Here is a 27,038-nt window from a genome sequence, read left to right as displayed (position 1 = left end):
GGGAACAGCGGCCCAAGGTCTACCCGCGAAGACTCCTGCGCCCCCAGCCTCGGGTCCAGGGCGGGGGCGGGGCTGGCCGTGGCTTGGGGCGGGGCCACGAGGGGGCACGCGCTGGGCGGGGAGGGGAGTCGGTGCATCCGTGCTCTGATTGGACCTGGGCTAAACAAGGGGAGGCATCTTAGGCCAGTTATGCCGGTTCGTATTGGGTCCTGTAGAAGAGGGGCGTGGTTTTGTGAAGTCAGTTCCGGTCGGTGTAAAACCCCCGGGGCGGCGGCGAACGGGCTTCAGACGCTTCTGGGTCGCGGTAGGGAAGCGCTGTAGCCTGGCTGTGCGTGAGAGGGGGAGAGCCCAGCGCCACAGCGACCCGGAGAGGGATGGCGGCCACCGGGACCGCGGCCGCTGCGGCCACCGGCAAGCTTCTTGTCCTGCTGCTGCTCGGGCTCACGGCGCCCGCTGCGGCTCTGGCTGGCTACATCGAGGTGAGGACCAGACGAGCTCCCGATCTGCGTCTCCTCCGGTCGCCCAGGAGCACGGCCTGTGGGCGGGCGTGGGACCGTGGCCGGGGGCGCGGCGCGAGGCTCGGCGCAGCGGCGGGTTGCCTTCCCCCCACCCCGCCCGCGCGCCTCAGCTTTGCGCAGAGCTTAGCGCCGAGGTCGGGCTGCCTCCGTCGCCGCAGAGGCCAAATGAAAGGCGTCGGGGCTGCGGGGCCGCCCCAGCCCCCTACCCGCTGGCGGCGCCGCCGCATCCTCGGGGACACCGCACCGCGCGCCCTCCCTCCCCCGGGGCCGTGCGCGCCTCAGCCGTGCGCCCTGCCGCCCCGCGGCGCTCTAAATGGGGCGGCCTGCATCGGGTCCCCGGTGCCCGCAGCGGTCGGGGGGCCTGGGCTTCGGGCTCGCACCTTGACGGTCGGCGCGCAGCAGTCTTTGACCAGGTGGACTTGGCAGCGGGGATGCGGCTCCAGCCCTGGCGAGTGGCCGAGATGCCGAGGGAGCGGGGAGAGGAGGCGCAGCCAGGGCAGCGGGGCTCTCTGCGCCCTCCCCTGCCTCCCAGTCGTTTGCACAAGTCTGGCAAACTAAGGAGCCCGGCTTTCCTCCTCTCAGGGACGTTGAAGCTATCCACCAGTACATTTGGAAAGCTTCAGGGGCTACTTTACGTGGGTCAGGGTCACAGTGATTGTTCTGCACCAGAGGTCACTCCCGTTAACCTGGTGAAGTCGTCTAGGGTCCCAGGTGGTTGGCGGGAGTTCAGGCCGCTGGAAGAGGCAGGATGTTGGATGTGGAACCCGTACTGCAGCTTGCTCTGCACCTAGCCTCCCCGCAAGAACCCTCTGTCGCCTAGGGAGACGTGGGACTTTATTTTTACTTACTTTCTCGAAATAATGCTTGAACTGTAGGACTGGACTGTGTGTAGTTTATTTCTTCTTGCGCCTGCTTGTTGTATTAAAAAAAAAAAAAACCCACCGTGGCTTTCTGTATGTCGAGCTAGTGTCAGAGATTGCGTTTGGTAAAATAGGCATGACCTGAGAATGTTCTAATTAAAAACCCGGCTCAAAGTGAATTCATTTCTACAGAATGTGTAAATATTTCTTCTGGTAAAAAGATCTAATGAGGAAAAAAATCTTCCAGATGGAACATCTTAAAACAATCTTTGTACTCATCTTGCTTGAAACTTTTTGACAGAGGTGGGAAAAAAGATAAGTCTTAAGTAGAAACAGTTAATGTTTATACACACGAACTTTTAGATTCTTTAAGCTTCCACACAGTCCGTAGGGCTGTGTCTGTGATCCCTGATAAGATGTCACTGAGAAACAGCTACATTTGAGCGGGATAAGAAGAGAAGGGTGGGGAGATGAGTTTTATTTATTGGGTGGGACTTAATGGGTCAGTGTCAAAAACCATTGTTCACACTCCACTTTCCAGCGGTGTGAGAAACTTTAGGTACTAGTGAATTCACAACAAAGGATTCATCAGTTTTAAAGAATCCATTTAATATTTAATGTCTCCAGGGGAAAAATACCAATATCAGAATTAGTTGTTATGGATTAATTTTGACAGATCGCCATACTGTTCAATTGAAAAGTTTGTCTAAACAAAATAAAAAACATTTTTGCAGAATGCTTTTAAAATGGAGTTTTGTGGACTTTTCACTTCTTGGAACAGTATTTTTATTCACACTGTCATTGTCTCAAGTGGTCTTTCCTTTTGCTGCCTGGCAGAGTTTTATTCACATGTGTACATTCCCTTTGCTTACTTGCTGTCAAGCAGAGGATTGCTAAAGCTGTAATGCAGATGAGAATGGTTTAAATCATGATGTCTTTGAGAAGGCCCTTATTGAGATTAGCCAAGGGGATTCTGGCCAAATCCCTGATCAAGTTGCTTGGCACAGAATTATTGATTGGCGGATCTTTAGTGTTGCTTGGTGTTGACTAAATTAATCTTTTGCACCTGTTTTTTTTTTTTTTTTTTAAACACCTCTCTGCTCTGGGCACTTCCTTTCATAATTCCCAGGGCACGTTCTCTTGTGTGCAAGTCCCAAGTGTGTGCCCAAACTGCTCCCTTTACTATGGATGTTTGAGCTTCTGAAAGCCAGAACTTGAATTTACTCTGCTACATCTGAAAGTGATCCTTTGGTGGGCAGTGTCCAGGAAACTCAAGAATGACAACCGAAGTGGAACCTGCTTTCTGAGATACTTGTGAAAGGTGGCGTTGTAGCAGGGTAATGCTTCTCTTGCAAGTGCATTTTAAAGACACTGCTGGCAGCAGGAACTAAAGTAGGCTCCTCAGTGTGTTCTTCTGTAGAAGAATTCATTTCATTCCCATCTTAACGAAGCAGTCAACATGATGGGACTTACAGGGTTGAGGAAGGAATTCTTCAATGCCATTTATGTTTGAAAGTTAGGGGAAAGGACTTTAAAATATTTTAAAAGATGTATTTTATTATTTATGCATGTGTGTCTGTGTTAAGAGTATGGTACATGTGTGCCCTTGGAGGCCAAGAGGTTTTGGATTCTCTGGAGCTGCAAGGAATTCCAGACTCAAGACCCACTTTGGAAGAGTGAGAAGAACTTTCAAATACTGAGTCTCTCCCGCTCTCACTCTAAAATATTTTAAAGATACATTCATTTGTTTATTTTGTGTATTGAGGCCACTGTGGTGGTCATAGGACAATGTATAAAGCAGGGGAGTCACTTCTCTCCTGCAGGTCCTGTCAAGCAAACTCAGTTGGTCAGACATGGCAACAATGCCTTTGTCCACTGAGGCATCACACTGCTGGGGAAACAAGCTCTGAAGTAACTGAATTGGCTGAATCTGTTTTGTTTCTCCAGACAGGGTTTCTCTATGTAGCCTTGGCTGTCTCTGTAGACCAGGCTGGCCTCGGACTCAGAGATCCATCACCTGCCTCTGCTTCCTTAGTGCAGGGATTAAAGGCATGTGCTGTCACCAGCCAGCCCAGAATCTGCTTTTAAAAGCCGTTTTTGTTTTTTTTTTAAGATAAAATGGGAAATGCCAATCAGGTATTTTTCTATGAAAGTGTAGCTTCTGAACTGAGATGTGCTATAAAGTGTAACACACACAGGATGTGAAGATGTAGTGTGAAGATATTGAAGTATCTCAATTTTTGTGTTGGTACATTGGCTAATGTGCCTTTGCATTATTTTTCAGTTTCTTTGTGCTCTGATGTGGCTGCTAGACAGTTGAATAAACACTACCTGTGCAAACCTTTATCTGTCTCTTGCACGCACTTGCTCACTGCCGGCCCCACACGCATTGTTAGCACAATTATTGAGTATATTGCCATGTTCCCCCAGTAGTCTTGCTTCAGGTTGTTGACATGAACCCTAGTTTTGTTTGTCTGTTTTGGGGGGGAGAAGGGGACGGTGGCCTTTTTTTTTCCCCTCAAAACACAGTTTCAAATACTATTTTTTTCCCTTGTTAGCTTTTTCTTCAGTTCAAATTGTTTTAGACATGATTTCAAGCCTACAAAAATGCAAAATTGTGCAAACAGCTCTCGTGGAATTTACCTGCACTCAGCGTCGACATTCTGAATATTTAGAATTGGCTTTCACATGTCTGGTTGTAGCTCAATGGCAGAATGCCCAGCACCCTGGAGTGGGGGAAGAATTTATCATTTGTTCTGTTACCATTATTATATTTGCTACTGATCTGCCTAGAAGTCAGTTGTGTACACAACCCTCTTTGCCCCTGAAGACCTAGAGCAAAGGCGTTCTCTTACATAACATCCGGACAGTTAGGATCTGGGAGATTTAATATTGAAATATTATTCTGTGTTCTGTGTATCAGTCTGTGAGTTGATCAGGTCACTTTTGTAAAAAAGCTAATATGCTTTTGAACTATTGGCATTAGTATGTGAAAGGTTATGTAATTTTTCCAAATACAAAGATCAGATTTTTAACTTATCAGATAGTGTTTCAACTTTGGAAAATCAAAACATAACTTTTCAAGATTCTTTATTTACTATTACCAAATTCTCAGGATTCACATTTCTTGCTTATTTGAGATGTATGGTCTTGTACACCCCCACTCCCACTCCCACCCCCCTCACTGCACTTGAGGCTGTTGAGTGGTGACTGAGACCACCAGCATGTCACCACCACACCCAGCTTGCATTGTTTTCCCTTTGAAAGCAACAAAAGAAAAATTATATAGATGGTGCATAGTCATTGTAAGATTTAAAAAACATAACAGAAAATAAATGAAAAATAGCTTGAAATTACATCATTCAAGAGAGGCTGGAAAGCATTTTGGTGATGTTTATATTTCCAGATATAGGATGTGTAGAAGTTTTATTAAAGTGGCACGATCTGTGTATTGATGCTGATATCAGCACTTACTTTTAATTCTCTTAAAATGAACTACTTACAGAAAATAACATTTCTGTGTGACCAAAAGCAGGGGCTAATCTTTGTTTAGATTGCAGTTGCTATGGAAGGGCCAGTTGAGAAGAGGATTCTAAATTGCCACTAATTCAATTTTCATGTTGTTTTTTAGTGAGATAAACTAGATTACTTCAAAACTTAATTGAGTTTAGTATACTGTACCTTGATTTATACCTTAAATTGGAAAGTAGACCATGTAGGTGCATTCAGATAGAAGGGATTCCAGTCTTGTACACCAAGCATAACAAATAATTATTTTTCTGTTGTTTTGTTTTGAGAAGTGAGGTTTTTTTTGCTGTTGTTGCTTTTGTTTTTGAGGCAGGTTCTCACTATGTACCACATGGCTTTGGCTAGCTTGGAGCCTTGTTATGTAGACCAGGCTGGCCTTAAACTCACAGAGCTCTGTCTGAAGGCATGCTACTACAGCCCGCTGAGAAGTGAATCTTAAGACTGTGTACAAACGAACTAGACAAGCATTCTACTCCTGATATGCATCTCCAGCTAAAGTTGTTTTTAAAATGAGGTTGTCTTAAACACAACCGTAACCTATTGTTTGTTTTTATTATTATTACTATTGCCATATGTGTATGGTAGTGCCTGAATGTATGTCTGTACCACATGTGCTCCTGTACCCATAGATGCCACATTAGGGTGCCAGATCCCTGGGAACTGGGTGGCTGTGAGTGCTAAGTATTGAACCTGGGTCCTCCTGAGGAGTGAGCAGTGCTCTTAACCACAAGTCATCTCTCCAGCCCCTGTAATCTAATTTTAAAATAGGAAGAGTAGAAAGCTGACTGTTCATTTATTAGTTGTCCAGCTAGTACTAACCTTATTGGTCCAGTACTGAATGCCAAATGGTGCAGCAGTGCGGTGGAAGCCGCATCAGGTGCTTCCTGCTGTCCAGGTGCACTGCATGTGATTAAGGATTTCATTGGCTGCATCAGGGATGCTATTTCCCAAAGCTCCTCAGGTAACACACAAAGAGAAGAAACTAGCCGATGTGCTGCTCCCACTCCAGTTAGTCTCGGGAAATAGGTGTTCTTACTACCACCTAAAAGTGAGTCCAGTAGATGCCAGGGTTTGAATATCATGAAGTCTGGCCAGGGCTTGAATCCGTCTTATTCTAAATTCACTGCTCCTTTCCTTCCTCTCTGTCAGGGAGTTTCCTGTTGTCACTGGCTGTAGGATTCTGTAAATTCAAGCAGTTTATGTTATGAACTGGTACATACCAAACTTAATTCTTTGAAGTCATTGTTATTTTACAGAAGACTTTACCATTTTACATTTTCCACTGATTATAAAGACCTTTTAGTACAAGCTCTTTTTAATAGTGAGCTTGTTTTATCTTTGTATTTGTTAAAGATTTACTTATGCATCTGTGTTTTGCATGTATGTCTACATGACAGAAGATGGCATCAGATTCCATTATAGATGGTTATGAGCCACTTAGGCAGTCGCTGGGAATTGAACCCAGGACCTCTGGACAAGCAGCCAGTGCTCTTAACCACCCAGCCATCTCTCCAGCTCTTATCTTTGTATTCCTTCAGCCCTTATCTTTGTATTCTAACAAGAAAACAAGACATAATCTTGAGTGGGAGTGGGGGTGATGGTGGGGTGGGGTTGTGTCATTATTCAGAGAGAGGCTGCCAGCTCCAGATGTGTTTTATAAATTTTCATCAGTGTTCTGTGTAATTAGTAGATTGAGGTTCAAAAAAGAAGTTACTTAGATTTTGGTATGGGACAGCAATAAGGCTAGCTTATTAATTGAGCAACTCACCATCAACCTTTTTACTTGGCCTTCCTGAGATTCATTTCTCTGAGGATGGTAATGTCCAGAGGGAGAGGAAATTGCCTTGTCTCCTTTTGTGGTGAAGAAACATTTCCTAGTTGGGTGGCACAAGACTGACCAATTCAAGGCTCCTCTGTAGAGGAGGGATAGTCCTACTTCAATAGTCTCAGGTCTCTAGGACCTGCTTTGGAAGAGAATGGAGCAGCCTTGAATCAAATTAGGCTTGGTTTGAAGAGATATTGTTGGTAGCAACCCAGTGCCTGTCTGTTACTAGAGCACTCTCCACTTGGGAAGCTCTGTACATGAGTTGGCTTAAAGAGAAACAAGTAATTCCTACCTACGGAGTTATTCTGGGTTAAAAGTTATCTGATGAGCTTCATCATGTTCCACTGTTCCACTTCCTTTTAAATACAAGTGTGTGCACGCATGCATGGTGTGGAAGCCAGAGGTCAGCATCAGGAATTTCCCTGTTGTTCACCTTATTTTTGAGATAAGGTCTCTCTGACTACACCAGAGTTAGACTTCCTGGCTGGCTTGCCAGCAAACTTCAGGCTCTGTCTCTGTTCTCCTATCCTAAGCTGACTGTAGATGTCAGTATTATACCCGACATGGGTGCTGAGGAAGAGAACTCAGGTCCTGGTGCAAGCATGACTTTTAGTGACATTATACTTCATTTTTGAGAGACATCATCCACAACAGAATGGCTGGAAGGATATAAATGGAAGATTTAGTAGTATGGTAAGAGCATAGCTGCTTTCCAATACTCTTTTCTCTTGGAATGCTAAATTTATGACTTGAGAGGGCAGAAATAGGATTTTTATTTTAAGAGATTAAATGTTAGGGCAGCATTTATTTTACCTCCTTTAATCACAGCAAAGCATCTTAAAAATATGTGTACCCAAGATCTGCATTTGTTTATCTTAACATTTATAATGCTGGTTTTAGACTTAAAAACAATTAGCCAGGCATGACAGCATGCTCGTGTAAATCTCAGCACTCCAAAGGCTGAGGCAGGGGGATAGGAAGTTAAAACCAATGAGGTCACACCTCTGTGATTCCAGGACTTAGGGAATGGAAGCAGGAGGATTAGGGGTGCAGGGCCAGCTTGGGCTGTGAACAGCAAAACTAAGACCAACACACTCGAGACAGAAATAAAGCATTATAAAGGAAGTGGTCGGTTCAAGTTACTAGAAGTAACGCTTCCCTCGAGCTTGATCATTCCCATTCCCATTCATGTTTTCATAAAACTTCCTGGGGGTTTTAATGACTTGTAGTTTTTTGTTCATTGATGCAGGACTCATTTGAACCTACTGTGAGGATTTCATGAGGTAGGAATGTGAAACGCAGATGCCAAGCTGCCTACTCACTTGCTGTCCTCCTTAACCAGGCTTTTCATAAGCCTGTTGTTGTTTTAACATTTTTTGAGAGGGAGAGAGATTGCATGTGTACATGTGTGTGCGCAGCAGGAATCAGTTCTCTTTCAGCATGTGGATCCCTAGGGATTACACTCGCAGCAAGTGTAGGAGAGGAAACCGTGAACTACGTTATGTTTGAAGAAACCAAGTCTCATTGAGTAGCCCTGCCGGGCCTGGAACTCACAGAGATCTACTTGCCACAGATGTGCAGCACATGCTTAGCTTTACTGGGACTTTCGATCCACTTCTCTTTGCTAGAATTACAACTGCATGCTACCGGTAATGCCTGCTTTATACGTTGGAGGGCATGGAACCTGGGGCCTTGACCATGCTAGGCGCATTCTCTACCAACTGAGATACGGCCCGAGCTGTCTATTGCTTATTTTGAACTTTTAAAATTTGCAAATACACCAAGGAAAGTAGCCAAGCATATTGTCCTGAATCACGAGCAGGCCATGCCTTCTTTCTGTCCTCCAGAAGTAGCTGTGCCCCAGCTTGTACCCATTTATGCCTTGCCTTTCTTTGTAGTCTTAACAGACACCCTCATTAACGCTTCCTTTTTGTTGTTGTTTAAAATTCCTGTAAATGGAATTACTCAATGTATTCCTGAGTTCTCGGTGTCTTTCACTGAACTGTTTTTGCGAGTAGTTTGTACTGAGCATAGCTGTGACTCATTGGCTTCTGTTGCTGTTCTGTATGAAGAAAACCACAACTTACTTTGTCCTTGGACAGTTGAGTTGTTTTCACTTGGAGTTAAGATGTGCTTTCTCTCTGTGGCTTTACTAAAAATACTGTTGTTTGTTTTCTTAGGCTCTGGAGATTGAACCCAGGCCTCTAGCATGCTAAACATGCACTCTACGGTTGAATTAATCAATAGACACACCCCCCCCCAAAGGATTTTTTTTTAAGGTTTATTTTCTGTACATTGGTGTTCTGTCTGCATGTCTGTGCAAAAGTGCCAGCTCCTTGGAACTGGAGTTAGACAGTTGTGAGCTGCTATGTGGGTGTCTTAGTCAGGGTTTCTATTCCTGCACAAACATCATGACCAAGAAGCAAGTTGGGGAGGAAAGGGTTTATTCAGCTTACACTTCCACATTGCTGTTCATCACTGAAAGAAGTCAGGACTGGAAGTCAAGCAGGTCAGAGAGCAGGAGCTGATGCAGAGGCCATGGAGGGATGTTCCTTACTGGCTTGCTTCCCCTGGCTTGCTCAGCCTGCTCTCTTATAGAGCCAAGACTACCAGCCCAGAGATGGCACCACCCATAAGGGGCCTTACCCCTTGATCACTAATTGAGAAAATGCCTTACAGTTGGATCTCATGGAGGCATTTCCTCAACTGAAGCTCCTTTCTCTGTGATAACTCCAGCTGTGTCACGTTGACACACAAAACCAGTCAGTACAGTGGGTGCTGGGAATTGAACTCCAGTCCTCTGGAAGAGTAGCCAGTGTTCTTAACAGCTATCTTTTCAGCTCCTTCAAAGGATTTATTTTTAAACTTTATGTATATGAGTGTTTGTTTTGCCTGCATGTATGTATATGCACCCTCTCTGCCTGGTGCCCTGGTGAGGCCAGAAGAGGGGATTGGGTCCCTTGGAACTTGAGGTATAACTAGTTATGAGCTGCAGGTGAATCCTTTGCAAGATCAAGTGCTCTTAACCACTGAGCCATCTCTCCAACCTATCGCTTACCCTTTTAATATTGTCTCTTGAAGAAGCTCTGCTTCCCATAGGGATCCAACACACATACAGATAGTGCACACCCCCACCCCCGCTCACCCACGTGTGTGCAGTGCCTGCAAGGACCAGCACAGGGGGTCACGTTTCCTTCCCAGCATAGAGTTATAAATGGTTGTGAGCCATCATGGAGTTGCTGGGAGTCAACCCTGGGTCCTCTAGGAGAGCAGCAGCCAGTTCTTTGAGCTAAGCTGAGTCTCCAGCCCTGCGCATGCCCTTCGTTTCTCTACCCCCATGTCCTCCTTTGAAAGGCCTACCTTGTTTACTTATTGTTTTGGATTTCATCTCCATGCCCTCAAAATGGGTTTGACATATAACTAGTCAGTCAAAATGAACCTTCATATTCCTTAATTTCCAGCTATGGAGACGTTTTTTTGTTTGTTTGTTTGTTTGGCTGTTTTGGCTATTTTAAGCTTAATTGTATTGTGGTCAGAGTGTTTGGTCTGTTTAATTGTTGTCTTTGAAATTTCTTGAAACGTGCACTTTTAAAAATTGCTTATTTTTATTTTATGCATTAGTGTTTTGCCTGCATGTCTGGCTGTCTGTATGAGGGTGTTGGATCCCCTGGACCTAGATTACAGACAATTGTTAGTTGCCAAGTAGGTGTTGGGAATTGAAACCTGGCCCTCTGGAAAAGTAGCCACTACTCTTGACCTGAGCCATTGTTTTAGCCCCCAAAACATGTATTATTAATGATACAGTTTTTTCTTGTATTCACAGAGAGAAGGTAAGCATTTTGTTTGTACATGTTCTAGTCTTGTTTTTATGTTGTTTAGGTTATTACTCTGTATATAATAACCAAAAAGGCATATTTTTAAATTTTTTTCATTATTTAAGATTTATTTTTATCCGTGTATGTGTATGTATGCCATGTGTGTAAGGTGCCCACGGAGGCCAGAAGAGAGCATTAGATCCCTTGGAGTCATGAAGCACTTGGGAACTGTTAGACATAGGTGCTGGGAACTGACTTGGGCACTCTGGAAGAACGCTAAGCATTTGTAATCACTGATTCTGTGGTTTATGTACTCCCTCTCCCTTCATTCTGACAAGTTTTGCTTTTTCTTTCTGGAAGAAAAAATTCCCTCATAATTTAAAATTTCATTTTATGTATTAATGTTTTTGCCTTTGTCAGTTGAAAAAATATCTATTGCACATGTGCAACATACATGCATATGTATGCATGTGTCTGTGCACACAAATGCCAGAGGTCAGCCTCAAGTGTCATTTCTTAGGAGCTGTCCACCTTGTCTTGAAATAAGCTTCCTAACTGGGGCCCTGGGTTTGAAGTTGAGGGTAGGCTGGCTAGTTGGTAAGCCCCAGGGAGTCTCCTAGCTTTGCTCGTCAGTGCTGGGACTCCAGGCATGTGCTATATGAGTTCTCACAGTTCAGCAAGTGGTCCTCACGCTTGAAAACAAGATTCAAGAAGGAAAGCTTCAGAGGAAAAGTCCATAGATCCTCCTCAAAGAATTATCTTGTCCTAACAACTAACCCCAATAAGTTACTTAAAACCTTCCTTAACCAGGAAAAAAAAAAAAAAAAAAAAAAAAAGATCTTTTTGTTTTGGCTTTTGTTTTGAGACAGGGTTTCTTTGTGTAGACTTAACTGTTCTTGAACTAGCTCCATAGACCAGATTGGCCTTGAATTTAGAGATCTGCCTTCCTCCCAAGTGCTTAAAGTTGTGTCCCCCTCCCCATTCCGAAATATGATCTTTAAGATAAAAGAGAGCTGGCAAGCTTTCTTGGTGTGGGTATGGGGAACTTGGACAACCTGGTTTGATCCCCCAGAAGCTGGAAGGAAGCGAGAAGCAGCCCTGTTAAGTTGTTATTACTTGCATGAGATGGGCATGCCTTCTACCCCAGACACAGCAACAACAATTTAAAGTGGTAAATAAAAATTATATTACACGCCTATTTTAACAACAACAATGAAAATTAAGATGGCTTAGCAGGTTCTTGCCACTGAGACTTCATGACCTGCAGGCCCCATGTGGTAGGAGACAACAGACTCTTGAAGTTGTCCTCTGACCTTCACCTTGTACTATGGCACATGCATGCCTATCCACATATACATAACATGCATATAAAAATGTTTAATTAAAAAAAAGAGATACAGTAAAACTGTTTGACATAAAGATCATGGTCCATTCCTAGTATTGAATATTTCAAGTCAGTTACATGAATCCATTATTGACTGAGCCTTCTTCGCAAACCCTCTATGAATAATGTTTTCATTCTTTAAAAAGAAGTCTATCAAGTCTTGCCTTTAGATATTTTACTGCTGTGTGTTTAGGTGTGAAATTTTTATTCTGTGGTGTTTTTAAAGACAGTCTAGTGTAGCCCTGGCTTACCTTGAATTCACCTAGCTGAGGGTAACAGTGCATGGGTCCTCTTGCCTCAGCCGGCTTGCAAGTGTCCTCTATCACCTGGCTTGCAGGTATGAGTTCTGAGCTGTGCGATTTGGTGTCTTCCGTTACTTTTAGGAAGTTCTCAGCCATTAGCCCTTTTAAAATGTCTAAATATCAATTTAAATACTGCTTCTGCCCAATTATCTCTTTTCTTATAGGGCTCCAAAAATATCTCAAAACATTGCCCCCCGGAATGTTGCTTTTTTTTTTTTTTCTTTGTTTGAGTCAAAAAGTCATGTAGGCTAGGCTGGTCTCATCATCTCTGTACTGCACAATGTAATTCCTGAGACGAATGAAAAACATGCTTCTGTGGGGGCAGGTGATAGTCAGTGCCTAGTCCATGGGTTCTGGGTTTTGTTTTGTTGTTTGTTTGTTTGTGAGACAGGATTTCTCTGTAGCCTTGGCTGTTCTGGAACTCATACTGTAGACCAGGCTGGCCTCGAACTCGAGATATGTCTGCCTCTGCCTTCTGAGTGCTGGGATTAAAGGTGTGTACTACCATCACCTAGCCCTGTTTCAATCTATCATAATCCCCCCTTCTTACTGATTATACAGGTTTATTTCATAGTAGTTTACATGTCAACCAAAAAAAAAATGCAAAAATTCTCTAAATTACACAATTCAAAATCCACATCTTTGAGTTTGTAGTAAAATATATATAATAGAAAATGTATCACTTTAAAAGTTAACTTTTTATTTTCAGCAAGAACATTTATAGTGAGATGGGCCCTTGTATTGTTTTGTGTATGAATATACTTCCTATGTTGGTGCGTATGTGTGTGGGTGCATGTGTTCCTCAGTCACCTTCCACCTTGGTTTTTGAGACAAGGTCTCATTGGCTTGCCAAGTATGCTAAGTTGGCTGGCCAGTGAGCCCCAGAGATCTCTCTGTCCCTACATCTGGTCTGTGTGCTACCCACACCTGGCATTTTTTTTATGTGAGTTTTGGGATCAAACTCAATGTTAGTATTCTACGCAATACTAACATTGCTTACCAAGCTCTCTCACCAACCCTCTTAAAATTTTAAGCACACAATACACTGGTAAGTATTGGCTAGGGTTGTATATTGGGTCTCTAGAATTTATGAATAGTCTATAAAGAAACTTCCACCTGTTGAATAGCAACCTTTTCTCCCTTTCATTCTCTGGTGACTGTAATTTTGATGTCTTTCTGTAATTTTACTATTTCAGATGACATATACTACTGGAGTCACTAAGTGTTTGCTCTCTGATTGGTTCTGGCTGGTTTATGCTTATGGAACAGTGTGTCCCCTGCTCATTAACTTCGTGTTACATAGACAGTTTCCTCCTTCCGCTCTCATCCATTCGCCCCATTTTGGTTTTACTTTTGGTCTCCCTGCCAGTACTCACCTAGCTATGGGATTACAGGTCTAAATCAATAGTTACCTCGTTTTCTTGTTCTTGTGGATGTAGCATAGTGGGGTACACTGCCTTGCATGTTGGCTCTGTAGTGAGCAGTGTCTCTTCCAGGTCATGCTCTAATTTCCTTGGCTATGTAGCCATATGTGAGATTGATAGGTCTTTGGTAATTCTGTTTTCATTTTTGAGAAATTGTTAAACTGTTTTACACAGTGACTGTACATTTCACATTTCCATTAGCACTCTGCAAGGGTTGTAGGTTCTCCATATCTTTGGAGATATGGAATAGTAGTTCTTTTCCCCTCAGAATTATTAGTTTTTGGTAGTAGGCATCCTAATTGTGTGGAGCAGCATCTTGCTGTGCTGTGGGTTTGCATTAGTCCTATAACTAGTGGTGCTGAATGTCCTTTCGTGTTGGCTTTCCTTTGAAGAAATATCTTCTCAAAATGTTTGTTTTCCAACTAGACAGTTCCATGCTGTTGAATTGCAAGAGCTCCTTTTATTTTTCTGGGTGTGAATCAGAGCAGTGACTTGCAGTACTCCCTCCCATGTCTTCTCGCTCTTGACATTGTGTTCTTTGATGTACAACGTTTTTACATTTGATAAAGGGAAGCTTTTGTATTTCTTCCCTGTCGTTACCTGTTTTAATGTCATATCTGAGAAGTTCTGCCATGAAGCTTTTTTTCCCTTTAGATTTCTGAGAGTTGTAGCTTTGAGCTTAAGGTGTTGATAGTTTTGAGTTAATTTGTGTGAGAGTGTGTGTATACGAATCCCTGAAGAAACCAAAGGAGGATGGATGTCTAGTTCCTTCCTCTGAGAAACAGGGTCTCTGAATCCGAGGCTCACTATTTGAGCTAAACTGGCTGGTGAGCTCCTGAGATCCACCTGCCTATCCTCCCGAAGCTGGGCTATAGGTGTGGGCAGCCGTGTCCACGTGGGTGCTGGGGATTGGCGGAGTACGAGTCCCTTTGCTTTCACAGTGCGTGCTCTCACTCATCTCCCAAGCTCTTGAATTTATTTATTTATTTTTTATGTAATTTAGGGTAGGGATCCAATTTCATTCTCACGAGACCATTTGTTTTAAAGAATCTGACCTTTTCCTATTATATGGTCTTGGCAATCTTGTCAAAAATCAGTTGGTCATATATATATAAAAGTTGATTTCTGAACTGCACCTTTCCAAGGTTGTGAGAGGCCATAATGGCCTTTATGGTGGTCTTTCTAGTCTGTCGAGAGTTTGATGGGTGATTGCTTTGGGTAGTAGTGTTATCTTAATAGTATTAAGATCTTCCCGTCTTGAGGATGAATCCAGGGTCACGTGCAGTCTAAGCATATACATTATCATTGATTTACATCCTGTGCCCAAATGCTAAGATCTTTAAATTGATTATTATAGTAATTTTGTAATCCACAGGATCTGTCAGATTTTCGCTTATACTCTGCCTTTGGGGTTTGCTGAATTCTGTTCTTTAGATTGTCAGCTCTCTCTACTCTGAAGCCTAGGATGTTAAATTTAGGTTAAGAAAAGGAAAAAAAATGCAGCTTGCAAATAGTATGGCCCGTCCCTATTTTATTTTGTCCTCACCATGTTAGACTTAACTGTAATTAAATTCTAGGTACATATTTTCAAGCAATAGTTTTAATCTATAAAATGCTTACCAGGTTTTGAAGAAATGAGGACATCTGACAGCAGGGGCCAGGTAGCAACAGGCTCCTTTAGTTGGTGAAGAAGTGCTGTGGTTCACCTATCCTGTTTTCTATCTGTTATGTATAACCATCTGGCGTTTCAGCCCTGTTAAAAAGGAAAGGGGAGAAAGTTGGCTGAGAAATGATCTCTTGACATTTATAATGGTTCCCTCACCTATGAGAGGTCTGTTCCAAAGTGTGCACTAGATTTCCTGAGCTTGGAGTGCCCTGAATCTACTGTTGTTTCCTGAAATACACACACACACACACACACACACACACACACACCCCTACCTACCTACGTATATGTAGGTGTTTATATATGTGTATATATGCAAATACAGGTATATAATTGTGTGTGTATATCTGTGATACAGCTTAATTAATAAATTAGGTACAGTAATTACACTAGTAAATAATAAGGACAGTTTTAACAATTCTGTAATCAAGATGGCATGTGTATATCTTACTGAACTGAGCTTGTCCTTTGTGATAGTTTAATACATTGTGTAAAAGAAGTGTTGTATGATGTGCATGCATGGTATGCAAAAGGACCTAGCTTCAATGTACACCCAGAAAATGAATGAATGAATGAGTGGAGGGAGGAAGCAAGAAAGAGCAGGCTTGAGTTGCAACCATCGTGGCTTTTGTGTCTAGGTAAAGGTTACTTGAGCATGCATGCTGTGGTGCTGGGATAGTTTGATAGCTGACACAGCTACTAAACGACTTAGGTGGATAGTCACATAGGACAAAGGAATGATTTGTGCCCTAAGTGTGGGGCAGAGTGAAATTTTATTTTGTAACTTAGAATGGTGAGCAATTCAGAACTTATGAATTGTTTATTTCTAGAATTTCCCATTCAATATTTTTGGCCACGGTCCTCTGTAGATAATAGAAACCATGAAAAATGAAACTTTGAGTAATGAGCTGCTGGTGATTTTTCTCATTCCACAGTGCATTGGATTGTTGAGCCTGTTAGGCATGTGCACTACCCTGAGCCATAATTTATAGCAGAGCCTTTGCTAACTCCTTTATCCCCCTTTAACCAATATTTCTGCTTAACTTTACATTGTTTGTTTGTTTGTTTTTCTTTAGTGCAACCTTGTAGTTAGCTTTAGCTGTCACCTGAGAAGAGAGTCTATAAGAGACTGCCCATATCAGATGGCCTTGTGGGCAGGTGTGTAGGGCTTGTCTTGGTTGCTGATGGATGTGGGAGGGCTCAGCTCTTAATGAACTGCACTATCCAGGCAGTTGGTCCCGGGCTATGTAAAGATGCTAGCCAAGCCGGGCGGTGGTGGCGCACGCCTTTAATCCCAGCACTTGGGAGGCAAAGGCAGGCGGATTTCTGAGTTCGAGGCCAGCCTGGTCTACAAAGTGAGTTCCAGGACAGCCAGGGCTATACAGAGAAACCCTGTCTCGAAAAACCAAAAAAAAAAAAAAAAAAAAAAAAAAAAAAGATGCTAGCCAAGCATGTGCTTGTGAGTAAGCCATGGTTTCTGCTGCACTTCCTAAGCTGTGAGTGAGTCCAGAGATTAAGAGGTAATTCTGTATGGAATAGCAAGCAGGCCTGCTTTTTCAGGCTCTTGCTTTGATTTCCCTCAATGATGGACTGTGATCTGGAATTGTAAGCCAAATAAATCCTTTCCTACCCTAAGTTACTTTTGGTTAGAGTGTTTTTATCATAATAGAAGGAAACTAGAACAGATCTTTTCCTCTGTCTTTTGTAGAGAAAGGATTATTTGAGATTTTGCTAGCTTCCTTGGGATCTACATTAATAAACATCTTGTTGTGTATTATAGTGAATGATTATTCTTGTGAATTGATAAAAGTCATAGAAGCTGAATGGTGTTTAGTGTTTTTTAAAGCAATAGAACTAATACTCAGGACAGAATAAAATATTTTTAGTATTGATATAAAAGATTGACTCAAGCCTGACTTGATTGACTCAAGATTTTCTAAGGTCCTCACCAAGCAAAATCGCTGTTTGTGAATTTGTGTGTATGACATATGTGGGTGAAGAAGCTGAACCCATCATAGAATATGTACAAATGAGGTGACCATCATAGACTATTAGTGCCAGCTTCAACTGGAGTTTTTTTTTTTTAATTTTTTGTGGTATTGAAGATGGAACCTAGGTCCTCATACCTACCAGGCATGTACTATACCACTGAGAAAAATAATCAGGAGGAATGAACTAAGAAGAGAGGCAGAAGAGAAGCTAGAGGCTTGGTGTAGGAAATCCAGGATTGGAAACAGCAGGTTACACTAAGAGCTAGGTCTGGGGATGGTCACAAAGGCCACAGCAAGGCACATTAGGTTGAAGTTAAACAGTACCAAATATTGGGAAGCTAGGGAGAAGTAGGCCTGCACAGAAGGGTCAGCTTGGCTTTGGTTTCTCAGTAGTAGTGCCAGAATCCCTCAAATTGGGCTGGCAAGATGGCTCAGTGGGTAAGAGCACTGGCTGCTCTTCTGAAGGACCTGAGTTCAAATCCCAGCAACCACATGGTGGCTCACAATCACCTGTAATGAGATTTGAGACCCTCTTCTGGTGCGTCTGAAGTCAGCTACAGTGTACTTATGTATAAAAATAAATAAATCCTTGGGCTGGAACAAGCAGGGACTGAGGGAGTGGAGTTGACCAGAGCAAATGGGGTTGACGGGAGTGAGCAGAGATCCTAAAAATTCAATTCCCAACAACTACATGAAGGCTCACAACCACCTGTACAGGTACAGTGTACTCATATACATTTAAAAAAAAAAAAAAAGGACTCCCTCAAGTTCTGATGGAAAATGTAATTTCCAGCTACAATTTAGTGCTTATGTATATGACCCATGCATACATAAAATAAGAGGCCTGTCAAGATGTTATGTTTGAAATTTTCTATTTTTAGGTGTTTTCTGAGAAAGCTGTCAGCTCCTAAAATGGAAGTCAGTCAAGAAAGACAAAACAGTGAGGAAAACAGATGAAGCACTCTTAGGGACTAACGACCTGAGGCCTAGAGAATTGTGGTTCCTGTTGAGGTGGGGGCGTGGAGAGAGGGTAGAGTTCAGGAAAGAATAAAGAAGAGCAGTAGACCTCAGTGTGTGCATTGCAGAGCATTCATGCACCTTTCTGGCAGTCTCAGGTCTTAGTTTTGGGCACCAAGCATGTAAAATGAAAGATAAAATTGGTAATTCCAGTGTGGTGGTATGAATAAGATTGCTGGGCTCATCTATTTGAGTGCATAGTCATCAGGGAGTGGCACTGTTTGAGAAGGATTAGGAGGTGTGGCCTTGTTGGAGGAAGTGTGTCACTGGAGGTGGGCTTTGAGGTTTCAAAAGGCCACACCAGACCCAGTTCTCCTTCTTCTGCTGCCTGTGGACAGATCAGGATATAGAACTCTCAGCTACTGTTCCAGCACCTTATCTGCCTGCATATTGCCGTGCTCCCTGCCATGATGATAAGTGAATAAGCCTCTGAAACTATAAGCAAGCCCCCAATTGCCTTGGTCATGGCATTTCTTCCCAGCAATAAAGCAGCAACTAAGACATCTTGAGAGAAATGGATACCTAAGTATGGGCTGGAGAAATGTCTCTGAAGTTCAGATCACTGTCTGTTGAACATACCCAGGTTCAATTCCCAGTACCCACATGGTGGCTTACAGTTATCTGTAATTCTAGTTCAGGTGATTTGACACCCTATTCTGGTCTCTGAGGGTATCAGACATGCATGTGGTACACAAAATACATGCAGACAAAACATGCACACATAGAAAAAGAATCTTAAAAACAAGAAATTGTAGGGCTAGAGAGACGGCTCAGGTTAAGAGCACTGGCTGCTCTTCCATAGGACCAGGGTTCAATTCCCAGCAACCACATGGCAGTTCACATCTGTCTGTAACTCCAGTTCTAAGGGATCTGACACCCTTGCTTAGACACATGCAGGCAAAGCATGCACATAGAAGAAAGATAAATAAAAATGGGAAATTGTAATCCATAGCACAGATGCATGTTATGGAAATGAGTCCCTAACAGGACAAGAGAATGGAAACTTTAAGATACTGTGATGGCTTGTGAGTGAAAAATGTTTAAAGTGTAGAGACAGGGTGATGACTCAGTGGTTAAAGAGATGCTAGGGCCCCTGACAACCCCACTTCAGTTCCCGAGACTCACAAGGTAGAGGAGCTGACTTGTGTAAGTTGTCCTTTGAGTTCTACATGCATCATGGCACAAACACCCTGTCCCGCAAATAAAGTGTGACATCTTAAACTTTTTAAAAAAATTTTTTTTTAGTTGTCTGGTCTTAAAAGACCAAGAAAAATGCTCAGGGTGTGTTAAGACAAGAGGAGGAAACAGCAGCTGAACAACTGACAGCGTTCAGGGACTACCTCTGTCCCTGAACTGTCACCCTGTGGGCCTTGTAGGTCATAGTTGATCTCTTGGAACGAACTAGTGTTCTGGGAAGCAGAGGTGGGTGGAGACAGGATCCTGGAGGGCGGAGACTGACCAGCTACCGAAGTAGCAGCACTAAAGTTCTGTTGTACTGTCTGCCGAGTAGGGGTCTTTTTGGGTCTTCATCCTTACTTATTCCTTTTAATATTGCCTCTAAGTTTTCCTGTTTCTCTTTATGCATTTATTTAGTAGTTAGGTGGCATGTACCAAGAGAGGCTAATTAATGGCCCATTCGGCAGGCAGTGAACATACTGACTTATGGAGTGTATTAGTGTTATTACTTTATTTTTTTAATTGCTGATAATTACAGTAATGCACATGGGCGTTGGTCCAAGGCAAGGAGAATTATTGTGTGAAAGCAGATCTGGTGCATGCTGATGGTGCAGTCTATTTACTTTTAAATTTAAATGCTACATAAATCATGAGGAAGATGCCTTTTGACTTGCTTTGAACTTGAAGAGGGTGGAATACTTTCACATATTTCTTATTCTCCCAGTTTTAATGTACATTAAACATTAAAATTTATTAATCAAGATTTATATATAATATTGCTTGCAGTTAGGGAAATATGTAACAGAACTGTTTGAACATTTAATTTCTCTTTTAAAAAGTGAACTTCTCCCTGTCCTATGTAAATCATTTAGTCATTTAAAAAAAATTTTTTTTTTAGTTACAAAGAAAGATTCAGATTATTCACCCAAGAATTTCTTGCCTTTCAGTATCATAGACACTTGAAAATAAAGATTTAGGTTTGTAGCTTCCAGTGTTTGTTTTTTTATAATTTTTAAAATATTTATTATGTTGACTGCAATGTGCACGTGGCAGCCAGAGGACCACTTGAGAGTCTGTTCTCACCTCTCATCATGTGGGTCTCAGAGATCAGTTCAGCTTAGCTGCAGGTGACTTCACCTCTGACCACCTCACAAGCCCAATAATGATGTTTTGGGTAGAAAAGGTTGCAGTTACTTCAAATTATAAAAAGACTGTATTTTTCTTAAAAACCAAAAACAAATAAAAATAAAAATAAAAAAAAAATAAAAAGGGCTACTTACTTACCAGTGATGTCATTTTATGACTTTTTTTAATAACAAAGTGTGAAGAGAAGGTATCTCAGATTTCTGGACACAGTTTAGAGAGAAGACAGTGAATCTGTAGCCTTGCATGCCAGTGTAATACACTGTTGCAAGATGTACATCCCCTCACCCCAGCTTTTAGTCGCTTTTAGTTATGCGCAGTGCTGAAGGTGAACTCAGAACCTTGTAAAGTTTAGGTAAACATTCTGCCACTTAGCTCATTATCTCCTAGTAGGTGTCTGGGGAACTTTTGATTTAAGCTTCAGTAAAACTAATCCTAGGGATGAAGAGATGGCTGCTCTTGCAGAAGACCAGACTCAATTCCCAGCACCCACACGGCAGCTAAAACTGGTCTTCAACTCCGATTTCAGGGGGATCTGACTCCCTTCCTTTGGCCTGTGCAGTTAATGTGTGTGCATGGTGCACAGGCATACATGCAAGCAAAAGATGCATACATGTGAAAATAAATATGAAAAAGACCCTGTATGTGAAACATCCTGTATGTGTACCATGCGTTTCAAGGTACATGGGTTAGCTTTCTTACCCCTTCCCAGCTGTGTTACAAGTGAATCTCTGATACACTGTCATTCAGATTAAGTCTTGACACTGTAGTTATATATGTTTTGGCTAAAACAAACGTTGGGTAGTTTCTCAACATTAGTAAAATCTCCGAGTTAAATACTCATTTTAGTAGAATTATCTGGTAAGTGGAATAGTTTAAGGAATATGATTTATAAGAATTTAAAAGATGCTTACAATTACTAGATTGTCAGTGATTTGATTCATATAAAAACAAAACACCCTAGAGCACTGGATCCTCCAGAGGCTGCTTATGACTTAAGAGGATTGCCAGGCTTGTGTTTGGTTATTCTGTAGAAAACCCTCCATCATTTCTATTATGTATCTCACTAAGAATAATTTAGATTGAACACATTTCATTATGAAATATTTAATCCATAGCATCTCCTAGGCATTTGTTACTGAACTCATTTTTCCCCTTTAGTATTTAAGTACATTCAGTTCTGTACATTCTCTCTAACCCTGCACATGCAGCTCTTAGTCAGAGCCTAAGTAATGCTAGTGCCAGTGAGTTAAAAGGTTAAGCCCAAGTCCACATGATTTAGATAATACCATATTAATACAGAAGCCCCTTGACTTCCTGATCTCTGCAGTTAGCTGGCATGCTTTGCAGAGTTTGGCAAATGGCTGTTGTGTCATCATAGGGAAATGTGATTCAGTGAGTTTCCAAGAGATATTCCTTGGGGAAGTTTTGGGACAGTAGACTTTTATCTGTTACAGTGTAAAAAAAAAAAAAAAGCCTCAACCTTTAAATTATAGGTTTCTTACCTATTTTATAATCTAAAATTCATTTATATTGCACCAAAGTAAAAAATATTAGAAGATGAAGAAAGATTAACTTCTTGTAAGATTTTGTAGCTAAAAAGTAGATGGAAGGCTATCCAGAAAACAGACTGAGGGTGAAGTGACTATGATCAAAGAACTAAATGTATATGTGTGAAGTTTACAAAAAAGGGAAAACCATAAAGAAGTAACTTTCAATGCTGTTAAAATTCTGTGTGTGCATGTGTGTATGTATTATGTATCTGGTGGTGCAGCCATAGTGCTTGTGTGGGGGTCAGAGAACAACTTTGTGGACTCATTCCACCCTTATACAGGCTCTGGGTATTGAACTTGGATCATCTAACTTGTGTGGCAAGCACTTGCCTGCTGAGCCATCTCACCAGGCCCTGTGATACCTCACGCTAGGATGTGCCTTGGTGTAGGAGCAGGTTCATCTTGATCTCACGTGAATCAGCTGGAAAGTGGTTTAGAACCAGGAGACAAACAGCTCTGGTAATTTTCTTTAAAAATGGTAGGCTGTTCATATAAATATTTTATGACTAAGTTCCCACAAAATAGACTATGGAGCAGTAATGCAACCTGTTTTTCTTTTTCTAAATCCATTTCCAAATTTAATAAATAAAAAAATGTCATTTAAACCAGTTTGATGCCAGCCTGTGTTTTGGAAAAATGGATAAACACACAGTGCCCACATGTGTTCTTCAGTTGATTGCCTCTCATTTAAGCCCAGTTGTGTGTAATTGCAGCAGAGAGAACGAAATCTTCAGGAGCACAGTGATAATGGCGCTTGTTCTGCAGCAGGAATTGCACGCAGTGCTTTTGTGCATTATCTTAATCCCCATAACAGGTCTGAGAGGAGTAGGCATATTAGTAGCCTTGTTCTACAGATGAAGAAATTTAAATCCTGATAATGATGTTTATAAATACTCGAACTCCTTTTGTGTGAGAAGCAATATTTCAAACACTTTGTGTTAAAATGTATTTTAAAACAATTATTTATTGAAGGTCTATTATATTTCTTATGTATAAAGCTCATGGAATATCTGAAAAATTTTGCTTTGTTTTAAATAATGTATGTGTTTGTGGGGCTGAGGGCAGGCTTACAGAGGAACATGGGTGGGTATGCACTCTTAGGGAAGCCAGAGACTCACTTTGGGTGTTATTCCTCTGGAGTTAATGTGCCCTCCCCCACTTTTTGAAACAGGGTCTCACTAAAACTCGGGTTCACCAGTTCAAACTGTCAGGAATCTTCCTATCTACTTCCCTATTGCTGGGGTCAAAGCCCCTGCTGTTGCATAGCCCTTTTCATGCTAGCTGTTAAGCTCAGATCCTCATGCTTACAAAGCATCACTTGATTAACTAAGCCATCCTTTCCAATTCAGCTGCACCCCACTCCCCCTCAGCCCCCCTGTAGCCTACACTGGCCTTGAATTTGTAATCTCTTAATTCATTCCCATCCCACGCCTGCCCTAAATGCTATGACTATAGATATGAGTTATCATGTTTGGCTTATCTATTGTTGTTGTTGTTGTTGTTGTTGTTTTTCCAAGACAGGATTTCTCTGTATAGCCCTGACTGTTCTGGAACTCACTCTGTAGACCAGTCTGGCCTCGAACTCAGAAATCCGCCTGCCTCTGCTGGGATTAAAGGCCTGTGCCACCACTGCCCGGTTTGGCTTATCTTTTAGAGTTTTTTTTTTTTTTTTTTTTAACTTTTATGTGTTTGGATATGTGTCTGTTTACTGTGTGTGTGTACAATGGTGTATGTGGAGGCCAGATAAAGGCATTGGATCCCCTGGATCTGGAGTAACAGCCATGAGCTACCACGTGAGTGCTGAGAATCCAACCCAAGTGCTCTGGAAGAAAAACCAATGCACTTAGTTGTTGTGCCATCTTTCTAAGTTTCCTGACCTCTCATTATAGAAAAGTAGGTTTGGGGACTCGTTACCCTTGAGAGGAGGTAGTGTATAGGTAGCTGATGATGGAACTGGGCTTACATTATTATTCTTGTGCCACCTCATGGAGCCCTTCTGAGGAGGTAGAGTGCAGAGAGATGGCTGTTTATCTAAGACAAATCCTTCATCTCTGTCACACCTAGAAGTAAATTTCTTTCTTCTTTCTTTCTTTTCTTTTCTTTTTTTTTGAGACAGGGTTTCTCTGTATAGCTCTGGCTGTCCTGAAACTCACTTTGTAGACCAGGCTGGACCAGGCTGGCTTTGAACTCAGAAATCCGCCTGCCTCTGCCTCCCGAGTGCTGGGATTAAAGGCCTGTGCCACTACGCCCAGCTTAGAAGTAAATTTCTTAAACTTCCTGTGTTATGATAGCAACTGGGCAGGAATGGAAACCAGTTTTAAGCATTATTATTTTTTTTGAACAATTTCTTTATGAAAGACTCAGTTTCCATTCTTGCATAAGGTGAAAGTCAGACTTGTATTTAATTATGGTGCTTGGATTTTTTACCAATATAATCCAGTTGGACAAATTACCATGTTCCTATAAAAAGCTTCGGAGACAGTCTAAACCGTTTTCAATCTTGGAAATGATACTTCATTTCTGCTTTAATATTTAAAGCTCTTAATAACAGTTAGGTTATTTGTACAAACTATTATGTCCGAAAACAACACCTAACAGTTGATATGCATCAGTCTTAAGAATAATAACTTTTAGTGTTTCACATTTTCCCTATACCTAGTTTACCAGTATTTAATTAGAATTAAGTTGGAGTATAATAAAAAAGGCCAAGAACTTTGAGATGTAGCCTAGAAAATGGCTCATTGTTTGAAGATGTGAGGACCCATGATCCCAGTTCCAGCCTGGGTCTCGTTTGGTAGGAGAGAATCAACTCTGATCTCCACATATGTGCCATGGCGTGTGTGCGCATGCACACACCTCCCCCCTACACAATGAATAAATGTAAAATCTTTCAACTGTAATGTCATTATTAAAAATTATTTTCTTTCTATGTTTAGAAATGTATGCCTACTTGTATGTACACCATATACATTCAGAGGTCATCCGATCACCTTAAGTTGCAGTTATAAGCAACCATATGGGCTCTGGGAACTGAACCCAGGTCCTGTGTGAGAGCAGCAAGTGTTCTTAACTACTGAGCAACCAACCACTCCAGCCTCATCAAATGTTATTTTTTAACAAGTTTGTTTGTCTCTTTCCCCCTCTTATATTGCCTAAGAGTTATTTTGTCAGCTAGTTGAAGTGTTTGAAGGTCGAAGTTCGCCTCATGCTATTGAAGGTGATGTGAAGGCTCTCAACCTATAGGCCAAGACCCCTTGAGGATTGTTGAATGACCTTTTCACAGGGGTTGCATATCAGATAGTTACATTATGATTCATAATTGTAGTAAAATTATAGTTACGAAGCATTATTGAAATAATTTTATGGTTGGGCTGGTCACAAAATGAAGAAGTGTGTTAAAGGGCCGAAGCGTTAGGAAGATTGAGAGCCAGTGGTCTAAACCATAGTGTTTCATAGTGTGTGGTTACTTTTCTTGTTCCTGCAAAGTGCCTGCAAAGGCAATTTAAGAAAAAAGTGTAATTTTGGCTAATGTTTTGAGGGCATGAACATTATGATAGGTACTATGGTGTTAAGAGTAGCTCTAGGTGGGCTGGAGAGATGGTTCAGTGGTTAAGAGCACTGGCTGTACTTCCAGAAGTCCTGAGTTCAATTCCCAGCAACCACATGGTGGCTCACAACTGTCTGTAATGGGATCTTATGCCTCTCCTAGCTATCAGGTGTACATGATAGCATTCGTATAAATAAATGTTTAAAAAACAGAAAACAGAAGTAGCTCTAGCTGTGACAGCAGGATTTTGGGACTTGAGATTAATTACATTGAATTCTCAGTCAGGAAGCGAAGGTAAATGCTGTGCTATGCCATCTTTGTTCTCTCTCTGACACCCCTGCCTATGAAATGTGCATACTGTGGGTATGACCTCCCAGACATGCCTAGAGGTGACATCTAAATGTCAAATTGACAGGTTTAACCAGTCACACTTTTAACAGCAACCAAAGTGTTTCATATGTGTAATATCTATCATATGCTGTACTAGGACATTTGCTTCGCAGGAGTTGAGTGTGCTCTGATAATCTTTACTGCTTGTCCGATCTACAAGTGTGTCTTCCTTCCCTCACTCCTCTCACTCCCCATTCCTCCTCCTTTGAGGTAGGGTCTAGCTGTGTTGCCTACCCTTGCCTCAAGCTTTTGGACTCAAACAATCCTTCTACCCCAGCCTTCCCAGGAGCTAGGGTATAGGTACATGACACCAGACCCAGCTTGTCTTATCTTTTTGACAGATTGGATTTGTACAATTGAAACTATGCCCCCCAGAGTGAGATCTAGGCAGTTTGACCAAGATTAAAACAAAACCACTTGGTTGTTTTGGTGGTGCTGGGATCTAACCCACTGGTTGTGCGTGCTGACTAGGTGCTATTTTGATAAGCTACATCAGCCCTCAAATAGTTTTACTTTGAGTGTTTTAGGCCTTAAGACAATACTGCAGAATTCTCTGTCCAGCCGCGGAATTTGTATCTTACACAATCCATCGATGGAGCACAGGAGCTTGTGTTGGCAGAGCTTGTGCAAATGACTGCTCTGCTTTCTCCCACCAGTGGCCTTTTCCTGTCCTAGTATCCTGTTCAAGCTCCCACATTGCATTCATTTGTTGTTTGTGCCTGATCTTTCCTGATTTGTTAACAGTTCTGTTCTTTTTTTTCCCTGACCTGTTTCCTTTAATGTCTTGTTGCTGGTGAAATGCACACTAGTGTCTGGTTAGTGTTTTCGCTCCAATTGTCTTCCTTTTTGTAGTTAGTCATAGCCTGGGAGAGATTTTTTTTTTTTGCCTATTATTTTTT

At 41.9% G+C, this 27,038-nt stretch overlaps 1 protein-coding gene across 4 annotated transcripts in view; it reads left to right on the top strand.

Moving 5' to 3' along the window:
• Positions 1–253: 253 nt before the first annotated feature.
• Positions 254–27,038, top strand: part of Aplp2 (amyloid beta precursor like protein 2) — a 59,882-nt gene continuing 33,097 nt past the window's right edge. For 3 of the 4 annotated variants that reach the window (XM_021172342.3, XM_021172341.3, XM_021172339.3), the window contains exon 1: positions 254–479. In XM_021172342.3, the coding sequence (XP_021028001.1) occupies positions 375–479 (105 nt within the window). In that variant the 5' untranslated portion in view covers positions 254–374. The remainder of the gene's footprint in view (positions 480–27,038) is intronic. The other variant, XM_021172340.3, reaches the window with a different exon arrangement.

This window comes from Mus caroli, unplaced genomic scaffold, assembly GCF_978045245.1.
Source record: "Mus caroli unplaced genomic scaffold, Mus_caroli_1 scaffold_11, whole genome shotgun sequence".
Taxonomy (NCBI): domain Eukaryota; kingdom Metazoa; phylum Chordata; class Mammalia; order Rodentia; family Muridae; genus Mus; species Mus caroli.
This window is presented reverse-complemented; position numbering and strand designations above follow the sequence as displayed.